This window comes from Zophobas morio, unplaced genomic scaffold (genome assembly GCF_036711695.1).
Source record: "Zophobas morio isolate AGI-343-1 ecotype UQ-CSIRO unplaced genomic scaffold, CSIRO_AGI_Zmor_V1 ptg000012l, whole genome shotgun sequence".
Classification (NCBI taxonomy): domain Eukaryota; kingdom Metazoa; phylum Arthropoda; class Insecta; order Coleoptera; family Tenebrionidae; genus Zophobas; species Zophobas morio.
Window position 1 is genome coordinate 13007784 of NW_026972117.1, and position 23483 is coordinate 13031266.

General features: G+C 30.6%; 2 protein-coding genes and 1 long non-coding RNA gene across 4 annotated transcripts in view; all 3 read left to right on the forward strand.

The window, feature by feature from the left end:
• Positions 1-15364, forward strand: part of LOC135127786 (zinc finger protein 501-like) — a 26206-nt gene extending 10842 nt beyond the window's left edge. The window contains exons 3-5 of the mRNA XM_064054405.1: positions 14205-14361; positions 14411-15000; positions 15052-15364. Of these exons, the coding sequence (XP_063910475.1) occupies positions 14205-14361; positions 14411-15000; positions 15052-15257 (953 nt within the window). The 3' untranslated portion in view covers positions 15258-15364. The remainder of the gene's footprint in view (positions 1-14204; positions 14362-14410; positions 15001-15051) is intronic.
• On the forward strand, positions 4132-14197 carry LOC135127784 (uncharacterized). 2 transcript variants are annotated; one of them, XM_064054401.1, is made up of 4 exons: positions 4132-4996; positions 5047-5683; positions 12907-13301; positions 13352-14197. In XM_064054401.1, the coding sequence occupies exons 1-4, from the start codon at positions 4802-4804 to the stop codon at positions 13961-13963; spliced, it is 1839 nt and encodes a 612-aa protein (XP_063910471.1). In that variant the 5' UTR covers positions 4132-4801; the 3' UTR covers positions 13964-14197. The 2 variants fall into 2 exon arrangements, with proteins under 2 accessions (XP_063910471.1, XP_063910472.1); XM_064054402.1 differs by having other exon boundaries at positions 12922-13301.
• Positions 15365-16557: 1193 nt separating the features above from the next.
• LOC135127495 (uncharacterized) lies at positions 16558-17276 on the forward strand. Its single transcript, XR_010280238.1, has 2 exons — positions 16558-16801; positions 17045-17276. It is a non-coding gene; the product is annotated as an uncharacterized LOC135127495 (long non-coding RNA).
• The last annotated feature ends 6207 nt before the right edge of the window (positions 17277-23483 follow it).

Below are 23483 nucleotides of genomic sequence, written 5' to 3' on the forward strand. Positions count from 1 at the left end.
AAATAAGAACATAAATAAAACAAAAAAAAATCAAAATGACCAAATAAATTTAAAAAATTGTAAAGATCCAAAAGATACAATGATCCAAAGATCCAAAAAAATTCAAAGGTCCAAAAATCCCAAGAATCTAAAGAATCCGAAGAATTCAAAGTATCCAAGAAATCCAAAAAATCCAAAAAAGAGAAAATATTCAAAAAATCGAAAATTTGAAAAATCGACAAATCGAAAAATTTTAAATTTAAAAAGTCGGAAAATTAAAATATGGAAAAATCGAAAAATTTAAAATTCGAGGAATTGAAACATCGGAACATTGAACTCGAAAAACTGAAAGATCGAAAATTTTAAAAATCGAAAAACTGAAAAACCGAAAAACCTAAAACCGAGAAATCAAAAATTCGAAACATCAAAAAATGGAAAAATTGAAAAATTCGAAAAGTAAAAATTGGAGATATTGAAAAAGTCCAAAAATTGAAAATTGAAAAATGGAAGATAAATTATTGAAGGATCGAAAAATTGAAAAATTCCAAAACTGAAGCATCGAAAAAATTCAAGAAAGTAAAAAATTCAAGAAAATAAAAAATCCAAGAAAATCAAGAAACTCAAGAAATCCAAAAATTCCAACAATCCAAAAAATCTAAAATATCCCAAAAATCCAAAAAATAAGAACATAAATAAAAGAAAAAAAGAAAAATTATCAAACAAATTCAACAAATTTGAAAGATCCAGAAGATCCAAAAAATTCCAAAGATCCAAAAGATGAAATGATCCAAAGATCCAAAAAATTCAAAGGTCCAAAAATCCCAAGAATGCGAACAATCCACAGTATACAAGAAATTTAAAAGATCAAAAAATCCAAGAATTTAAAAAATCTAAGAAATTAAAAATTCCAAGAAAACCAAGAAACTCAAAAAATTAAAAAAACTCGATAGATCAAATAATTCCAATAATTCAAAAAATCGAAAATATCCCAAAAATCCATAAAATTTTTATACTTGCTATTGTTGTTTGTGTTACTACAGTTTCGACCTGCTTGAGCTCTCATCTACACATTTTGCCCAATTACTTAAAAAAATCGCAACTTATTTACAACTGAGCAATGTAAATACACACACTGGGTACTGTTTTCGGCGCACAGCAGCAACATTGCGGATAGCGGAGACACGCGTAATTTAAAACAAAAATCATTTTGTATAAAAAAATTGAGGTTTAATTTTTTCAATTTATTGTCTTACGGTTTCTACTAGTGAAAAAAGTGGTATAAAGTCTTCACAACCTTGGTTAATAATATACTTTTTAGATGTAGTGAGCTATGAAATTATTGATCATTTATTAACACTCTGGATTAAGGTTTATTTCGGTGAAATATTAACACCTAGTAGGCGCTGCACGATTGACTTTTATTAAATTAGTTAACAAAAGTCACCAAATTTGCAATAGTGAAATAGAATATCTTCTCCAGAATTGCGGGAATCTGCAATCTATACTCAAAAATTGAACAAACGAAAAATTAAAAAATCTAAAATTGGAAAAACGAAAACAATAAAAATAAAATATAAGCACGGTTCAAAATTTTTCTTTTTTTTCAGTATTTTATACATATTATATTTGGTGGGGACTAAATACAAAATTCAGGAAAATTGACTTAATTCTGTAATTTAATTTAATTTAATTGAAGTTAAAAGTGTAATTTTCAAGGTTTTCTTATTTTATATTAGAAAATTATTATTTGAAAAATATTGGGCAATATTGCATATTCACTAAGTTTTTAAGAAATTAGCGAAAAAAAGTGCTCATCCTCCATAACAGTAGTTGTATGATGGGGATTCTAGGGCACATTAACCTCAGTTGACCCCGTGTTTCTCAGTGGGTTTTGCCCATGCTCGGGTGTTAGACCATTTTTTGGCGGGAAAATTCAATAACTAAATTGCTAACCTGTCCACAACTTTCATGATACTAAACAGGTGATCCAAAAATGACGGAGAAGCTCGATGATATGTTTGTTGTTAAGAAGACTCTGAAGAACTCGAAAAAATTGTTAAAAAATCCCTGAACTAATTTTTTGAAAATTTAAACTTGCACCTTGAAGAATTAACTTCATAATTCTGATTTGATACCGTAAAATTCCGATAAAATTTGTCAAAAATGACACTGGATCGTATTCTAGCAACTTATTATTAAATTACTAACAGCTATTTAACTGCCTATTAAATATGCAGTTCATTGAAACAAATCAGAATTACAAATTTAATTCTTCAACTCAAGACGAAACAACAAAAACTGAAAAATCTAAAATTAAAAAACTGAAAAATTTAAATTCGAAAATATGAAAAATCGACAAATCGAAAAATTTAAAATTCGAGGAATTGAAACATCGGAACATTGAAAACTCGAAAAACTGAAAGATCGAAAATTTTAAAAATCGAAAAACTGATAAACCGAGAAATCAAAAATTCGAAACATCAAAAAATGGAAGATAAATTACTGAAGCATCGAAAAATTGAAAAATTCCAAAACTGAAGCATCCAAAAAATTCAAGAAATTAAAATGTCTAAGAAAACCAAGAAACTCAAAAAATCCAAAAATTCCAACAAACCAAAAATTCGAAAATATCCCAAAAAGAAACATCAAATAAATTTAAAAAAATGTTAAGATCCAAAAGATACAATGATCCAAAGATCCAAAAAAATGTAAAGGTCCAAAAATCCCAAGAATCTAAAGAATCCCTTCGGATTTTTAGATCCGAAGAATTCAAAAAATCCAAAAAATCGAAAATTTGAAAAATCCACAAATCGAAAAATTTAAAATTTAAAAAATCGGAAAATTAAAATATGGAAAAATCGAAAAGATGAAAATTCGAGGAATTGAAACATCGGTACATTGAAAACTCGAAAAACTGAAACATCGAAAATTTTAAAAATCGAAAAAATGAAAAACCGAAAAACCTAAAACCGAGAAATCAAAAATTCGAAACATCAAAAAATGGAAAAATTGAAAACTTCGAACAGTAAAAATTGGAGATATCGAAAAAGTCCAAAAATTGAAAATTGAAAAATGGAAGATAAATTATTGAAGGATCGAAAAATTGAAAAATTCCAAAACTGAAGCATCCAAAAAATTCAAGAAATTAAAAAATCTAAGAAAATCAAGAAACTCAAGAAATCCAAAAATTCCAACAATCCAAAAAATCGAAAATATCCCAAAAATCCAAAAAATTCAAAAAATAAGAACATAAATAAAACAAAAACATCAAAATGACCAAATAAATTTAAAAAATTGTAAAGATCCAAAAGATACAATGATCCAAAGATCCAAAAGAATTCAAAGTATCCAAGAAATCCAAAAAATCCAAAAAAGAGAAAATATTCAAAAAATCGAAAATTTGAAAAATCGACAAATCGAAAAATTTAAAATTTAAAAAGTCGGAAAATTAAAATATGGAAAAATCGAAAAATTTAAAATTCGAGGAATTGAAACATCGGAACATTGAACTCGAAAAACTGAAAGATCGAAAATTTTAAAAATCGAAAAACTGAAAAACCGAAAAACCTAAAACCGAGAAATTAAAAATTCGAAACATCTAAAAATGGAAAAATTGAAAAATTCGAAAAGTAAAAATTGGAGATATTGAAAAAGTCCAAAAATTGAAAATTGAAAAATGGAAGATAAATTATTGAAGGATCGAAAAACTGAAAAATTCCAAAACTGAAGCATCCAAAAAATTCAAGAAAGTAAAAAATCCAAGAAAATCAAGAAACTCAAGAAATCCAAAAATTCCAACAATCCAAAAAATCTAAAATATCCCAAAAATCCAAAAAATAAGAACATAAATAAAAGAAAAAAAGAAAAATTATCAAACAAATTCAACAAATTTGAAAGATCCAGAAGATCCAAAAAATTCCAAAGATCCAAAAGATGAAATGATCCAAAGATCCAAAAAATTCAAAGGTCCAAAAATCCCAAGAATGCGAACAATCGAAAGTATACAAGAAATTTAAAAGATCAAAAAATCCAAGATTTTAAAAAATCTAAGAAATTAAAAATTCCAAGAAAACCAAGAAACTCAAAAAATTTAAAAAAACTCGATAGATCCAATAATTCCAATAATTCAAAAAATCGAAAATATCCCAAAAATCCATAAATTTTTTATACTTGCTATTGTTATTTGTGTTACTACAGTTTCGACCTGCTTGAGCTCTCATGTACACATTTTGCCCAATTTATTAAAAAAATCGCAACTTATTTACAACTGAGCAATGTAAATACACACACTGGGTACTGTTTTCGGCGCACAGCAGCAACATTGCGGATAGCGGAGACACGCGTAATTTAAAAAAAAAAATCATTTTGTGTAAAAAAATTGAGGTTTCATTTTTTCAATTTATTGTCTTACGGTTTCTACTAGTGAAAAAAGTGGTATAAAGTCTTCACAACCTTGGTTAATAATATACTTTTAGATGTAGTGAGCTATGAAATTATTGATCATTTATTAACACTCTGGATTAAGGTTTATTTCGGTGAAATATTAACACCTAGTAGGCGCTGCACGATTGACTTTTATTAAATTAGTTAACAAAAGTCCCCAAATTTGCAATAGTGAAATAGAATATTTTCTCCAGAATTGCGGGAATCTGCAGAAAAAGTACCCCTCAATCTCTTGCCTGAAAAAAGCAAGTTGCGTTACGAAAAAACGTACGAATCTTTTCGCGACTGGTGCTCTAAACAAGGGGTCGAAAACTTCACTTCAGAGAGCGTTATACTGGCTTATTTTGGCGACGTAGCCCAGACTAAAAAACCGTCCACAATGTGGGCCCTTTATTCGATGTTGAGAAGTACCGTGAATTTTAAACACAACGTTGACATTTCGAAATATGCCAAATTAATAGCATTTTTAAAAAAACAAAATCTAGGGTATCAGCCGACTAAATCGAGTACATTTACGAAAGACAACGTTGAGAACTTTTTAAAAAACGCCCCATTCCACTTCCTTCCACTTAAGGTATGAATAGGTATCAATTTTTGACTTGTATTACAATTTTAGTATTTTAGGCCGCTTTGGTTATTGGCATATCAGGTGCATGCCGAAGCGACGAACTGTTTAAAATGAAAACCGCTGACGTAGATCTAGAAGAACACAGAGCAGTTATTGTAATTCCAAGCACACAGTCTTACCAACCACGATCATTCCTCATAACTAATATCGCATGGTTAGAAATTTTAAAATCGTACGTTAATCTACGCAAGAATGTCGAGGGTGACCGATTCTTCTTACAATTAAGACATGGCAAGCTGACAAAACAGCCATACGGTCATAATTCGATTTCCCAATTTCCTAAAAAAATCGCAACTTATTTACAACTGAGCAACGCAAATACATACACTGGCTACTGTTTTCGGCGCACAGCAGCAAGATTACGTGCGAACGATAGCGGAGGTACGCGTCATTTTAAAAAAGTAGGAAGATGGAACGCCACCACGGTCGCAGAAACTCGTGTGGGTACTTCCTTAGATGGTCAAGTAGAAGATCCTGTAAATGTGCCCAGCGTAACTGTCCCTGACCCATCGTCCAGCTCTCCGCAGTCTCATGTCTCGAAAGAACAGTTGCATGAAGAGGTAGATCTTAAAATGGAAGACCATGACAATGATACGTTTAATGTAGACTGTTTTCTTTATCCTGAAGATTTAGGTTAGGTTTGTTTAAAAATCAATACAAAATCATTTTGCGTAAAAAAAATTGAATCAATTGCGGTTTCTACTAGGGAAAAAAATTGCATGAAGTCTTCCTTTGGTTAATAAAATACTTTAAATGTAGTGAGCTATGAAACTATTTATCATTTATTATTATCCGTTCACGATCTTTATATAGTAGGGTTGGCCATGAAAATCTAGTGAGTTTGTTGAATAGTAGATGCCAATAAAAAACTTGTTTCACTACAACTCGTCGCCTGAGAACTTGTTTGATCTACAGACCAGAGCGCGCTCAGGCGAATGTCGACTCTAAGTGTTCAGACTCATACTATTTTTTGTTTAACTAAAAATAAATTCTTTAGTTATATTTTATACTAGCAAAACGTCTTAATATTGTTGAAATCGTAATAACCCAATGGATTTTTTCGGGAAAATGTTTTGGAAACACTGTTCTATTTTGTATGAATTTTTAAATGTTTTTAGTGACAATTTTTGTGGTCGTTTTCGAGACACTGTATGATATTAACAGTGAGAAAAAAAATGAAAAATTAAAATAATCGAAAAATGAAACATCAGAAAATCGAAAAAATGTAAAATTCAAAAATTAAAACTTAAAAACCGAATAATGAAAAATCGAGAAATCGAAACTCCTAAATTTAAAAAATCGGATAACTGAAAAATCGAAAAATCAAAAGATCAAGAAATCGTGGAGTCGAAAAAAAAACAATCGAGAAACCGAAGTAGGCCAAAATCGAAAAATCGAAAAGTTAATAATTGAACAGTTTATAAATTGATAAATTGACAATCATAATATCGAAAAATTTAAATCTCGATAAATCGAGAAATCAAAAAAACTTAAAAATTTGAAAAATTGAAAGATCAAAAGATCAAAAAAACGAAAAATCGAAAAGTGATGAAGTCGAAAATAGAGAAATCGAAAACCTGAACAATCAAATCTCGATAAATCGGGAATGAAAAATTAACAAATCGAAAAATTGAAAAACAGAACATCTAAAACCAGGAAGTCGAAAAATCGCAAGATTAAGAAATATTGAAAAATTAAACACAAGTCGAAAAATAAATCTAAAATTTAAAAATCCAAAAATTGAAAAATCGAAAAAGTAAAAAGGTAGACACTCGAAAAATCCAGAAGTCAAAAATAGAAAATCCGAAGAATTGAAATATTGAAAAATCCTAAAACTGGAATATCTAAAAACTGAAAAATCGAAAAACCAAATAAGTAAAGTCGAAAAATAGAAACCTTAAAAAATCGAAAAATTGAAAAATCAAAAAGCTGAAAAATCAAAAAATTAAAGAATTGAAGAACAGAAAAATCGAAACACTCGAAGGTCAAGAAATGGGAAAATAAAAACATCGATTAATCGAAAAATCGAAAAATTGAGAGTTTAAGTCAAAATTGAAAAATTAAAAAATCGAAAATTCGATAAAATGACAATTGAAAAACAGAAAATGTAAAACGGAGAAGTCGAAAAATCAAAAGATTAAGAAATCGAAACATTTGAAAAATTCGAAAACTTGAAAAATTGAAATATCGAAAAACTGAAATGAAAATTTTTTTCGGGAAAATGTTTTGGAAACACTGTGTTCTATTTTGTATGAATTTTTAAATATTTTTAGTGACAATTTTTGTGGTCGTTTTCGAGACACTGTATGATATTAACAGTGAGAAAAAAAATGAAAAATTAAAATAATCGAAAAATCGAGAAATCTAATAATCGGAAAATCGAAACATTAAAAAATCGTGAAACCGAAACATTGAAAAATCGAAATATCGAAGAACTGAAAATCGAAAAATGAAACATCAGAAAATCGAAAAAATGTAAAATTAAAAAATCTAAAATTTAAAAACCGAAAAATCAAAAAATCAATCGTGGAGTCGAAAAAAAAACAATTGAGAAACCGAAGTAGGCCAAAATCGAAAAATCGAAAACTTAAAAATTGAACAATTTATAAATAGAGAAATTGACAATCAAAATATCTAAAAATACAAATCTCGATAAATCGAGAAATCAAAAAAACTTAAAAATTCGAAAAATTGAAAAATTGAGAGATTAAAAGTCAAAAGAACGAAAAATCGAAAAGTGATGAAGTCGAAAAATCGAAAAATAGAGAAATCGACAAACAAAAAAATTAAAAGTTGAAAAATTGGAAAAGCGGAAAAATAAGAAAACGAAAAGTGGAAAACTGGAAAAACTGAGAAACCGAAATAGGCCAAAGTAAAAAATTGAAAAACTGATAAATCGAAAACCTGAACAATCAGATCTGGATAAATCGGGAATGAAAAATTAACAAATCGAAAAATTGAAAAACAGAACATCTAAAACCAGGAAGTCGAAAAACCGGAAGATTAAGAAATATTGAAAAATTAAACATAAGTCGAAAAATAAATCTAAAATTTAAAAATCCAAAAATTTAAAAATCGAGAAAGTAAAAAGGTAGACGCTCGAAAAATCCAGAAGTCAAAAATAGAAAAGCCGAAGAATTAAAATATTGAAAAATCCTAAAACTGGAATATCTAAAAACTGAAAAATCGAAAAATCAAAAAAGTAAAGTCAAAAAATAGAAATCTTAAAAAATCGAAAAATTGAAAAATCAAAGAATTGAAGAACAGGAAAATCGAAACACTCGAAGGACAAGAAATGGGAAAATAAAAACATCGATTAATTGAAAAATCGAAAATTTGACAAAACGACAATTGAAAAACAGAAAATCTAAAACCGAGAAGTCGAAAAATCAAAAGATTAAGAAATCGAAACATTTGAAAAATTCGAAAACTTGAAGTATCGAAGAACTGAAATGAAAAATCGAAAATTTGAAAAAACGACAATTGAAAAACAGAAAATCTAAAACCGGGAAGTCGAAAAGTTGATAGATTAACAAATCAAAACATTTGAAAAATGCGAAAACTTGGAAAACTGAAATATCGAAGAAAAGAACTAAAATGAAAAATCGAGAAATCGAAAAATCTAAAATTTAAAAATCGAAAAATTGAAAAAACGACACTTGGAAAACAGAGAATCTAAAACCGGGAAGTCGAAAAATTGAAAGATTAAGAAATATTGAAAAATAAAAATACCAAAAAATTGAGAAATCTAGAATTTAAAAATCGAAAAAGTAAAAAGTCGTCACATCGAAAAATCCCAAAACTGGAATATCGAAAAACTGAAAAATCCCAAAACTGAAATGTCCAAAAACTGAGAAATTAAAAAATTGAAAAATTAAGAAATCGAAAAATCAAAAAAGTGAAGTTGAAAAATCGAAACCTGAAAAAATAGAAAAATTGAAAAACCAAAAAACCGGAAAAATCAACAAATAAAGAGTTTATTAAAGTCAAAAATTGAAAAATCGAAATATTTAAAAATCGTAAAATTGAAGAGAAAAACTGAAAACCGAGAAATTGTAAAATCCAAAAAAAGTTAAAAGTTGAAAAATTGGAAAAGCGGAAAAATCAAAATACGAAAAATGGAAAACTGGAAAAACTGAGAAACCGAAATAGGCCAAAGTAAAAAATTGAAAAACTGATAAATCGAAAACCTGAACAATCAGATCTGGATAAATCGGGAATGAAAAATTAACAAATCGAAAAATTGAAAAACAGAACATCTAAAACCAGGAAGTCGAAAAATCGCAAGATTAAGAAATATTGAAAAATTAAACACAAGTCGAAAAATAAATCTAAAATTTAAAAATCCAAAAATTGAAAAATCGAAAAAGTAAAAAGGTAGACACTCGAAAAATCCAGAAGTCAAAAATAGAAAATCCGAAGAATTGAAATATTGAAAAACCCTAAAACTGGAATATCTAAAAACTGAAAAATCGAAAAACCAAATAAGTAAAGTCGAAAAATAGAAACCTTAAAAAATCGAAAAATTGAAAAATCAAAAACCTGAAAAATCAAAAAATTAAAGAATTGAAGAACAGGAAAATCGAAACACTCGAAGGTCAAGAAATGGGAAAATAAAAACATCGATTAATCGAAAAATCGAAAAATTGAGAGTTTAAGTCAAAATTGAAAAATTAAAAAATCGAAAATTCGATAAAATGACAATTGAAAAACAGAAAATCTAAAACGGAGAAGTCGAAAAATCAAAAGATTAAGAAATCGAAACATTTGAAAAATTCGAAAACTTGAAAAATTGAAATATCGAAAAACTGAAATGAAAATTTTTTTCGGGAAAATGTTTTGGAAACACTGTGTTCTATTTTGTATGAATTTTTAAATATTTTTAGTGACAATTTTTGTGGTCGTTTTCGAGACACTGTATGATATTAACAGTGAGAAAAAAAATGAAAAATTAAAATAATCGAAAAATCGCGAAATCTAATAATCGGAAAATCGAAACATTAAAAAATCGTGAAACCGAAACATTGAAAAATCGAAATATCGAAGAACTGAAAATCGAAAAATAAAACATCAGAAAATCGAAAAAATGTAAAATTCAAAAATCTAAAATTTAAAAACCGAAAAATCAAAAAATCAATCGTGGAGTCGAAAAAAAACAATTGAGAAACCGAAGTAGGCCAAAATCGAAAAATCGAAAACTTAAAAATTGAACAATTTATAAATAGAGAAATTGACAATCAAAATATCTAAAAATACAAATCTCGATAAATCGAGAAATCAAAAAAACTTAAAAATTCGAAAAATTGAAAAATTGAGAGATTAAAAGTCAAAAGAACGAAAAATCGAAAAGTGATGAAGTCGAAAAATCGAAAAATAGAGAAATCGACAAACAAAAAATTAAAAGTTGAAAAATTGGAAAAGCGGAAAAATAAGAAAACGAAAAGTGGAAAACTGGAAAAACTGAGAAACCGAAATAGGCCAAAGTAAAAAATTGAAAAACGGATAAATCGGAAACCTGAACAATCAAACCTCGATAAATCGGGAATGAAAAATTAACAAATCGAAAAATTGAATAACAGGACATCTAAAACCAGAAAGTCGAAAATTAGAAAGATTAAGAAATATTGAAAAATTAAACATAAGTCGAAAAATAAATCTAAAATTTAAAAATCCAAAAATTGAAAAATCGAAAATGTAAAAAGGTAGACACTCGAAAAATCCAGAAGTCAAAAATAGAAAAGCCGAAGAATTGAAATAAAATAATAAATAAATAATAATAAAACTGGAATATCTAAAAACCACCGCGCTAAAAACTGAAAAATCGAAAAATCAAAAAAGTAAAGTCATAAAATAGAAACCTTAAAAAATCGAAAAATTGAAAAATCAAAAACCTGAAAAATCAAAAAATTAAAGAATTGAAGAACAGGAAAATCGAAACACTCGAAGGTCAAGAAATGGGAAAATAAAAACATCGATTAATTGAAAAATCGAAAATTTGACAAGTCGAAAAATCAAAAGATTAAGAAATCGAAACATTTGAAAAATTCGAAAACTTGAAAAATTGAAGTATCGAAGAACTGAAATGAAAAATCGAAAAATCTAAAATTTTAAAAATTAAAAAATCTAAAATTTAAAAATCAAAAAATTGAAAAATCGAAAAAGTAAAAAAATCGACACATCGAAAAATCCAGGAGTCAAAAATCGAATATTGAAAAATCCTAAAACTGAAATATCGAAAAACTGAAAAATGAAAGAAAAACTAAAAGTGGGAAACTAAATCGGGAAATCAAAACATTGAAAAATCGAAAAATTTAAAACGACAATAGAAAACAGAACATCTAAAACCGGGAAGTCGAAAAATCGAAAGTTTAAGCAATCGAAAAATTGAAAAATCGAAAAAGTAAAAAAATCGACACATCGAAAACTCCAGAAGCCAAAAATCGAGAAGTCGAAGAATCGAAATATTGCAAAATCCCAAAACTGAAATATCGAAAAACTGAAAAATGAAAGAAAAAGTGAAAAATGGAAAACCTGAAAAATCTCAAAACTGAAATATCCAAAAATTGAGAACCTAAAAAGTCGAAAAATTAAGCAATCGAAAAAATCCACAAAGTGAAGTCGAAAAATCGAAACCTGAAAAAAACCTCAAGAAATGCATGCAAATGCAAATCAAAGCATCGATTAATTGAAAAATCGAAAAATTGACAATTTATAAGTGTTAAATTTGAAAAAACGACAATTGAAAAACAGAAAATCTAAAACCGGGAAGTCGAAAAATTGATAGATTAAGAAATATTGAAAAAGTAAAAAGTGGACACATCGAAAAATCCAAAAGTCAAAAATGGAAAAGTTGAAGAACAGAAATATTGAAAAATCCCAAAACTGGAATATCGAAAAATTGAAAAATCCCAAAACTGAAATGTCCAAAAACTGACAAATTAAAAAATTGAAAAATTGAGAAATCGAAAAATCAAAAAAGTGAACTTGAAAAATCGAAACCTGAAAAAATTGAAAAACCAAAAAACCCGAAAAATCGACAAATAAAGAGTTTATCAAAGTCAAAAATTAAAAAATCGAAATATTTAAAAATCGTAAAATTGAAGAGAAAAACTGAAAACCGAGAAATTGAAAAATTGAGAAATTGTAAAATCCAAAAATCGAATAAAAAATAGGAGTAAACTGAGAATTCGAAAGTTGAAACAGCAAGAAATTATGGTCGAAACCGGTTAGGATGTGTAACAGATCACGGACTATGGCTTATAAATCAAATCGTTTCCGAACGCTTAGAGTCGACATTGGCCTGAGCCAAGAAACAGACACTGCTGCCAACATAAGTCGAGGAGTCCTTAACCATCACTTAATTTAAACTATGACGCTCCTCTATGTTCTCTGGTTGGTATTCGATGCAGAAGAATAAACATTCCCTGAACGTTTTTCATTAGGTTATGTTTTATTAAATTAAAGGTTAAAAAATGTGCCAGAAATATAAACATTGTTGCCGATTCTTTCAGTTTTCAGTAACAATGACCAAGTTAATGGAAATTTCGACCTTTGTGAACAGCCTATTTCGATATCTTCCAACTTCTTTTTTCACTTTTCTAAGATTACTAAAAGTAGAAAAGTCGCAATCCAGCTCAAAGCAAATGTCAATCAGACTACTGACAGACAAAGAACTAAATCATCAAATCAGTTTATCCAACTTAAAGAAACAATATTAAAGCCTACTTTACTATATAAAGATCGCACTCTGAATTAAACTTTATTTCGGTAAAATATTAACACCTAGTAGGCGCTGCACGATTGACATTTTATTAAATTAGTTAGCAAAAGTCACTAAATTTGCTATAGTGAAATAGAATTATCTTCTCCAGAATTGCGGGAATCTGCAGAAAAAGTCCCCCTCAATCTCTTGCCCGAAAAAAGCAAGTTGCGTTACGAAAAAACGTACAAATATTTTCGCGACTGGTGCTCTAAAAAGGGGGCCGAAAACTTCACTTCGGAGAGCGTTATACTGGCTTATTTTGACGACGTGGCCAAGACTAAAAAACCATCCACAATGTGGGCCCATTATTCGATGTTGAGAAGCACCGTGAATTCTAAAGACAACGTCGACATTTCGAAATATTCCAAACTAATAGCATATTTAAAAAAAGAAAATCTGGGATATCAGCCTACTAAATCGAGTACATTTACCAAAGAAAATGTTGACAACTTTTTAAAAAACGCGCCTTTCCACTTCCTTCCACTTAAGGTATGAATAGGTATCAATTTTTGACTTGTATTACAGTTTTTATGTTTTAGGCCGCTTTGGTTATTGGCGTCTCAGGTGCATGCCGAAGTGACGAACTATTTAAAATGAAAACCGCTGACGTAGATTTACAAGAACACAGAGCAATTGTTGTGATTCCAAGGACACAGTCTTACCAACCGAGATCATTCCTCGTAACTAATATCAAATGGGTAGAGATTCTAAAATGGTACGTTAGGCTACGCAAAAGTGTTGAAGGTGACCGATTCTTCTTACAATTAAGACATGGCAAGTTGACAAAACAGCCATACGGTCATAATTCGATTGCCCAATTTCCTAAAAAAATCGCAACTTATTTACAACTGAGCAACGTAAATACATACACGGGCCACTGTTTTCGGCGTACAGCAGCAACATTGCGTACGAACGGTGGCGGAGACACGCGTAATTCAAAAAAGCTGAAAGGATGGAACGCCACTACGGTCGCAGAAGCTTGTGTGGGGACTTCCTTAGAAGGACAAGAAAAAATTGAAGATCCTGTATCTGTCCCTGGCCCATCGTCCAGTGTCTGGAAAGAAGAGTTACATGAAGAGGTAGATCTTAAAATGGAAGATCATGACAATGATACACTTGATTTTTATTTTAATAATAATAATAGATCATAAATTTTTTATACTTGCTATTGTTGTTTATGTTATCTTTACCTCGTTCACCATTCCTGCGTCTCATCAGTACACATTTTAATGGTTGTCAAGTTGTTTAGTAAGTCCATTAAGTTGACAAACTCTGGCGTCACACATCTACTTTTTATTATTACTAGACAAACATTTATTATATAAAATCTTTAGAAAAACTATTTGCGACTTGTGAAGGCGTCACAGTCAAAATAATTTTCTCTATTTCTAGATATTCAGTGTGAATTATGTGGTCTATTCATACATAAAAACCAAGAAACTGAACATTTTCAAACCTGTCACCAAGAAGAGAAAATCCACAGCTGCGACAAATGCAAAAAAACATTCACAGACGTCAAACTACTAAAAAGACACACCAGAGCCCATAAGTAAGACCCAAAATCAAAATATCCACACAAAATCCAACTTTCTCTTTAGGTTACAAAAATCCCACGTTTGCCAAACTTGCGGAAAGTCCTTTTATGGCAGCACTGACCTAACAATCCACATGAGAGTCCACACCGGGGAAAAACCGCTTGTGTGTTCCGTTTGTTCCAAGGCCTTTGCAGACCCCAGAGGTTTAAGCAGCCACATGAAAGTCCACACTGGCAAAAAACCCTACAATTGCAAAATCTGTGGCAAAAAATTCGCCCATTCGTCGGTGTTGTCTACTCACATGAGAACCCACACTTCTGAAAGACCCTACATTTGTTCCACGTGTGGCAAAACTTTTGTTTATAGCCACAATCTGATCATCCACATGAGGTCTCACACTGGAGAGAGACCTTACACTTGTCAAGAGTGTTGCAAGTCTTTTAGCTCAAGTTCTACACTGTCAGCACACATGATGGTCCACACTGGAGAGAAAAGGTTTATTTGTAATGTGTGTGGGAAAAGGGTTGCCAGGTCCGGGGATCTAGGGATTCACATGAGGGTGCACACAGGGGAGAGGCCGTACGCTTGTAGTGTGTGTTCAAAGCGGTACAGGATGTCGTCGCATTTAACTGCACACTTGAAAACGCACACAGGTAACAAAATAACTAAAATCAAAAACTATAATTTTATTTACAATGTTTAAGGGGAGAAAAGTCACACTTGCACAGTATGTAACAAGCAGTTCATCAATGCCAAGATTTTAAATTTTCACAAGAGTATCCACACTGGAGAAAAACTAAACGCGTGTAAAATTTGTCATAAGGCGTTTGCACACAGCAGTTCCTTATCGGCGCATAGAAAAACACACATGCATGAGAAGATTGAAGCGATAAAAACTGAGTTTGAGTGAAAGTTTCAACGATTCCAGTGAATGTTAATTTATTTTTAAACACGTATGGAGTTTTGTATAATATAAATACATCTAATAACTATCTTAAATAAAATTAATTAATATTATTGCCTCTTCGCGTGCTAGAGTTCCCCACGGACTTCTGGAATGCCTTCTTGTAAATCGCTTTGTATAAAAAGCGACTGCGTTATTGCCGAAACTAAACTAACAACCACAGTAGTGTTGAATAACGATAGAATTGATAATATTATAAGTAGGACAATGTCTAAAAGCGTTGTTAAGGTTTACCATACGCATACCAAGTTTTATGATCAGTGATAAATACTGAAACTATTTACCACGCAAACACTTAATTTACTACGTGATTACAGAGTATAAAATATTGTCAAAGGATACGAAACATGACTCTTTCCCATTTCTCCACCATGTATAATTCGGTAACTAACAGGTATCGGAAGTACCAGTAATTAAGAAATTCCACTATTCCTTTAACCATGATTAAATTCAGGCAGCACAACCACTGTCCACACTTAAAACCACCGAATGAATAAATTTTTGGTTAATGACACATTAAAGAAACACTTGTTTATGTCAGATGACGTCAAATTCCACAAAGTCTAGTGATTTTCGACTGTAATATTGGCAACGCTGTTGTAGGGCGTAGTTCAAACTAAATAAATGATAAAAAATTTCTTCATAGATTAATGTAAACAGTTATAAAAATATATCTAAATAACTGTTGCTATTATTATCACAATTTTTAATTTATTTTTTGTTTTCCCAACAAATCGATACCAGGATACCACAATTACAAAAACCTTTCGACAACATTGTATTAATTTACAAAATTGACTACAGAGAGCAGCACACATGCACACGAATCAAATGTTTTTGCGTCGTTTTGGCACAATCACACTCCAATAATAATAATAATAATGCTGAGCAGATCAATAGTCAAAGCAGTTTTTATCGGTTTCCTTGAAATATGCAATATTGGGGCTTAAAACTAACATCCAACTTGATGTTTTTTTTGACTAGTGATTATCAAACATTACTATACGTTCTAGGGTTATGATATCATCGATTTTTTTTGGAAGCGATAAACAAACATTTTTGTTTAAAGTTTTACTATCTTCGTGATACTTTTCATTGAAGGACCTACTTATGATCACTATGGTACTTTAACGTAGAACACAAACATAAAAATCGGCCTTTATCTTCTTTTTTACATTTTTAAAAAGACAAGTATTTAAAATTTTCATATAAGTTTGAAACGTTTATAATATAGTTACAAGCCATTTCTTTAATGTGTGTTCAAAAAGGGGGTTATATTGTTACACAATTCAAGTTTTCAAGGTCAACATTCCAACATCCACCGAGCAAGTTCTTCACCCTCCTCCCTCTTATAAATTTCCTGTCCCACTACCCTTTCTACGTAATAGTTATCTGCCGCGTTATAAAGTTGGCACAGTTTTACATGTACATTTTACATTTATTTTCTTTAATTAAAAATGAATTGTTACGTTAGTGGAGTGTTGCCTAGAGTAAGAACAATATTATGTTTACGTTTTTTTTTTGCATAAATGTTTCATAATCCAAGAGTGCACTGATTTGTTCCGCCTCTTTCAGAGTGTGCAACGAAATTATTCCGATAGATGACACATTAGCCATATTAATCAAACTTTAAAGACGTTTACTATTACTAAGAAGTGGCAAATCTGCAGCACTTTTGTATAACTTACCAGGATCGAATAGCGTCTTATTAACTTTTTATAATAATGTTATAGTTTGGTGCATGGGCATTTTTCACTGCTGGTATTGGGGCTGTGGGAATTGCGTCGTACGCCTACAGCAGATGGTGTAAGAAAAAAGAATCACTGGAATCATCCAAGAAAAAAATTCTTCTGGACAACAACATCAAAATTAGCAAACAATGAACAATACTGTGAAATGTTCTAAATCAGAAATAAAATTTGGCCACCTGCAAAAATTACTGTTGATTACAATTTCTAAAATTTATTCTCGTTTTCGTTTCTTCGAAAATTCCTACCACTTTTTCAGAACTGCCCAGTTTTAGTATGTCAGTTTTTAGGATTTAAAAAAAATAACTTGGTCTATACAGGTTAATTGTTGAAATCTAGATTTATATGTATTAGAAATCTTTTTGGAATTTTAAACAAATTTTTAATACTCTTTCTTTAAGAAACTTCCAACTTTTTTTCAACGACCTTTAAAAATTACTCAAAAAAATTTTTCTGTGGATTACTATTTCTAGACTTTGTTTTCGGTTTCATTTCTTAGAAAATTCATATCATTTTATATTGCTAAATAGTGAAATCCAAACGAAAAAGGTAAAACTAATCCCACCCACTTCCACGTTTGAATTTCATTGGCTTTTTTATTGGACGAAAAGTAGATTTTATATTAATATTAAAACAGAAAAAACTTCGAAGTGGCCCCACCCACCCAGCCGATTTTCTTTTCAATCACTACCATTTTAAACGTGTTTTAAGTTTCTAAGAAATAAAAAAATCATCACAATTTCGACAGGGTGGGTAGTCGGGCTTTATATTTTGCCTTTTATTCTTAATATACATACATAGTATTCTTTGAACAACACGATACTCAAAAACATATTTTTCATTTTTTGTAAAGAAATAAAAATGTTGCAGCAAGTACTAGCACCGCCTACCCACCCTCTATTTTCTTGGAAGGTATGTCATTTGCCAAAGTCATTCGTATCTTAGCAAGTACTAGCCCCGCCCACCCACCCTCTATTTTCTTGGAAGGTATGTCATTTGCCAAAGTCATTCGTATCTTAGCAAGTACAAGCCCCGCCCACCCGCCCTCTCTTTTCTTGGAAGGTATGTCATCTGCTAAAGTCAGTCCTATCTTAGCACGTGCTAAGGTAAGACTGATTTTGGCAAATGAGATCCCTTTAAGAAAATAGAAGGTGATGTTCAACTTTTGCCGTATTTAAAGAGGTTGTATGTAGAAGAAAAGTGGAGGATTTAAATTAATTCCTACATAAAAAAATTACCCTTTTAGACATTTTTAAGTTTCTTTGAAATAAATTACATATATTACGAAAAAAAGGCAAAATGTAACTCCGCCCGCCCACCCACCCTATCTCAATTGTGATGATTTTTTTTTATTCATCGTGAATCAAGAAGGCGGAGCTTAACTGCAAAATCCTTATTTCTCTACGAGAAATTAAAAACATGTTTTTGGGTTGTTCAAAGAATATTATATATATTAAACAAAAATTAAAGCCAATGATTAAGCCACACCCATACCTCAGCGTAGGTTTCACTTCACAATTGTGAATGAATTTTTCATTAGTTGTCAGATCGAGAGGCGGGGCTTAACTGTAAGATCCATTTTTGTCTACAAGAATTTACCATTTTAAGCATGCTTTAAGTTTCTTGTTCTGAAAGGACGACTACGAATAATAATAATAAAAAGGTAAAATATAAGCCCCGCCCACCCGCCCTATCTCATGATGATTTTTTTTAATCGTCCAGAGCCAAAGGATCGGATGTTTATTACAAAATCCTTATTATTTCTCTACAAGAAATTACCATCTAAGACATGTTTTTGAGTATCGTGTTATTCAAATAGTACTGTATACATTAAGAAAAAATTAAAAGCAAAGATTAAGCCCCACCCGTACCTGCCCTGATCTAAGTAGTAATGAAGTTTTCATTCGTTGGCAGACCTAGGGGCGGAGCCTAATTGCAAAATCCATATTTCCTTACAAAAATGTACCATTTTGAACGTGTTTTAAGTTTGTAAGAATAGAAAAAATCATCACAATGAAGAAGGGGTGGGTGGGCGGGGTTTATATTTTGTCTTTTTTTTCTTAATATACATAGTGTTCTTTGAACAACACGATTCTTAAAAACATGTTTTTAATTTCATGTAAAGAAATAAATATTTTGCAGTTACAATCATCACAATTGAGAGAGGGCGGGTGGGCGGGCTTACATTTTGGGTTCCTGATTTTTTAACGTATCATACAATTTTTTTTTTAAAGTCCACCAACAACACAATTTCATACAAAAATATGGGTGGCAACGTGGGCTAGTGATTTTTTAGGGAGAAACAAATTAAAAAGAGGTTAGATGTTTTAAATTTCATGTTGTGAAAAGAAGTCTACATATATTAAAACAAAGAGGCAAAATGTAAGACCCCCACCCGCCCTATCTCAATAGTGATGAATTTTTCATTCGTTGTCAAATCGAGGGGCGGGATTTAATTGCAAGTACTATATTTGTCTACTATTTACTATTTTAAACATATTTTAAGCTTCTTGTTCTGAAAAGACGCCTAGTATATTAAGAAAAAAGGCAAAATATAAGCCCCGCCCACCCGCCCAATCTCAATTGTGTGTTTTTTTTAATCGTCGAGAACCAAAGGAACGAAATTTAACTGCAAAATCCTTATTATTTCTCTACAAGGAATTACCATGTAAGAAATGTTTTTGAGTATCATGTTATTCAAAGAATACTATGTACATATATTAAGAAAAAATTATAGCCAAAGATTAAGCTCCACTCACATCTGCCCTGATCTAAATAGTAATGAAGTTTTCATTCGTTGGCCTATATTTCCTTACAAAAATGTACCATTTTAAATGTGTTTTAAGTTTCTAAGAAAAAAATCGTCACAATTTAGACAGGGTGGGTGGGCGGGTTTTATATTTTGCCTTTTTTTCTTAATATAGCACCTTCGTTGGTAAAAATATTTATGTTTCATATTTTATTATTTGCAAAATCGTTTAATGTAATCTAGTTTCATCTATTTTTTTATGACACTATATGTTGTTATAAAACACACTTGTTTATATTTGGTCTACAGCGCATTTGTCACAAGATGCTCCAATATCTAATTAATTAATAAGCACAAGTTTTACTCCCGAAAGTAAGCTAAGGAAGGATTGTAATCGAGTCCATTTAGTAAATTGCTATTATTCTGTTTTCTCGACGTTTCTTGACCCCAAGAGTACGAAAAAGTGGTCTTCCTTTTCCGTCTGTCTGTCATCTGGGTCAATTTGGAAAATTTTCTGTTATCATTTTTGGGTCGGCTAGGGCCACAGCTGAAAATTTTCCGGAAAATTGTTGGAAAATATCTCCTCCTTTGGTTTTTTGAAAATTCATGTTCTAGTTGACTAGAACCAGATTTGAAAATTCTCCGGAAAATTTCTGGAAAATATGTCCTCATTTTTTTCGATAATGCAAAGAGTTATTGTAAGCCCAATAAATTGCTCATCAAAATTTATCAGTTTATCCCCTCCCAAAAAATTATGACGACATATATCTCAAAAGTTTGTCAATAAATACTATCTAAAATAAGAAAAATATTATTGTCACCAGACTTTTGCTTTATTAAAGCATTTATAGTTTTTATAATTACTTATACAGGGTCACTCAAAAAAAAATGAACCCAAACAATTTCATTGATCAAATCAACACAATCACATTTTCCTGAAAATTATACAACTTTTGACCGGTTTTTTAATTAAATCTGAACTCTGCCTTAGCGAAGTTGTTTGGGTTCCATTCTAATCATAAATCTCTAGATTTTAAAGAACCCACCCAAAATGCGAGCGCAGCGAGCACGTTCAGGTCTTTATAATCACATTAAAATTGTTTTTAAGAGTCATTTTTTCCTATGCGTGAATACATTTTTCTCTTAATAATTTAGCTTCTCGTAGAAAACAATGAATTATTTTTAATAACACCTGAACATGCTCGCTACGCTCGCATTCATTTTTTGAACAGTTTAATCTCATATAAGTGATTAAGAAAAATTTTATGGAAGCCATCTCTAAATCTCTACTTATTGGCCTAATTTCAAAATCGATATTTCCTTATACAATATAAGAAAAAAAAATCATCACAATTTAGACAGGGTGGGTGGGCGGGTTTTATATTTTGCCTTTTTTTTTCTTAATATACACAGTATTCTTCGAACAACACGCTACTCAAAAACATGTTTTTCATTCCTTGTAAAGAAATAAGTGTTTTGCAGTTAAGCTCCACCCCCTTGATTCACGGCGAATAGAAAAAAATCATCACAATCGAGATAGGGCGGGTGGGCGGGCTTAGATTTTGCCTTTATGTTTTAATATATATAGACTTCTTTTCATACCATGAATCTTAAATCATAATTTAAAAATTTGTATAAGGAAATATCCATTTTGCAATTGGGCTACGCACCATAATTGCGAAATCCGTATTTCCAGACAAAAATGTACCACTTTAACCATGTTTTAAGTTTCTTGTTGTAAAAAGATGGCTATGTATATTAAGGAAAAAGGGCAAAATATAAAACCCGCCCACCCGCCCTATCTCATTTCTGATGATTTTTTTTATTCGTCGTAAGCCGAGGGGGCGGAGCTTAACAGCAAAATCCTTAAATCTCTACAAGAAATTAATAACATGTTCTTCGGTATCGTGTTGTTCAAAGAGTACTATGTATATTAAGAAAAAAATAAACCAAAGATTAGGCCCCACCCAACCTCAATCTCGATTCTTAACTGTGATAAATTTTACATTCGTTGCCAGATCCAGAGGCGGGACTTAATTGTAAGATCCATATTTGTCTACAAGAATTTAACATTTTAAGCATGTTTTAAGTTTCTTGTTCTGAAAAGAGGACTACGTGTATTAACAAAAAAGGAAAAATATAATATACACAGTATTCTTTGAACAATACAATACTCAAAAACATGTTTTTAATTTCTTGTAAGGAAATAAGTATTTTGCAGTTAAGCTCCGCCCCCTTGATTCACGGCGAATAGAAAAAAATCATCACAATCGAGATAGGGCGGGTGGGCGGGCTTAGATTTTGCCTTTATGTTTTAATATGTGTAGACTTCTTTTTACAACATGAAACTTAACACATGTTTAAAATGGAAAATTTCTATAAGAAAAAATGTACCATTTAACCATGTCCATGTGGCTTTGGGAAAATATTTTGTCAACTATGCCACTTATAAAATGATTAGGAAAGTTTTTACAATTTTAGACAATTTTAATAGAAAAGAGAACGGGTGCGAAAAAATTTAAAATGATGGAAAATGAGGTTAGAAAAAAACAAATTAAAAAAAATCAAACAACAAAACTGAGCTTCTTTTGACCTGAATTTTGATTTCTGATTTTTTAATGTTGTATACAATTATGTGTATTGCAAATGTGAATAAAAATTAAAAATGAGTTTGTGTATCTACAATTTTAAAATTTGAACTATATTGAATGCATAGATTTTCCAAAATGAAATTTTTTGTTGAAATTTTATAATTTTTCTACTTAGATTTATCTATCTATTTTCTGTTAGAAATTTATACAATATGAAACCACCGGAAACAGCAGTCAATGGTAAAACGCTAACCACGATTTGCCCTTTAAAAAATTGCGCATTGGCCTGTGATTTAATCATCCATTTTTGTTCTTGTATGGACTGTTCTAAAAAAAATAAATTTGCATACTTATTCAAATTTTAAAGTTTACATTAAAGATTACGTAACATTATTATTGTTGCAGTGCATGCATTATAAATCGTTCATCCCCACCAGAAAGTTGATGACGTCACCCCAAATTCACCCGAACCTGACATGCACACACACAATAATTATTCTGCTTACGGGGACGTTCTACATAAATAATGTTGAATATTTTTCTTCGTAGCTATATTTAGTCGTTACGAAATCTTTCTTTGTAGTGTACTTATTTAGGCAAAAAAATCCTATTATTTGTCCAAAACCTTGGTGCCATCCCACCCAAACTAGCAAATTATTTAAACGAAATGACATAAGCTAAAAACAGCTCCAACTCGTCAACCTTGTATGGATCTGCAGCAACCACCTACTTTCTTCAATCAATGATTTTTTACTCCATTCACGCAACACCCGTAGACGTAATGGGTGTAAATGTGGGCCGCAGGAGACAAACAGCACCTTATTTGAATAAATTGTACATGGCTTCGTGGGTCTCGGCGATGACCTCATAGACTCCGTATATGGACGTGATATCACAAACCCCTACCAAAGCCAGAAAACCGCTCAATAACATATTCTGCAGCGTGACTCATCCGCACTTAATTAAATTAAACAATAATAAGAGAACAAATTAAACGAAACGAACGATAACTTTTAACCCCTGTGGAAGTCCCATTCCTGTTTTTTAAAAGAATTAAAAAAAAAGTAAAACAAGAGCGACTAAA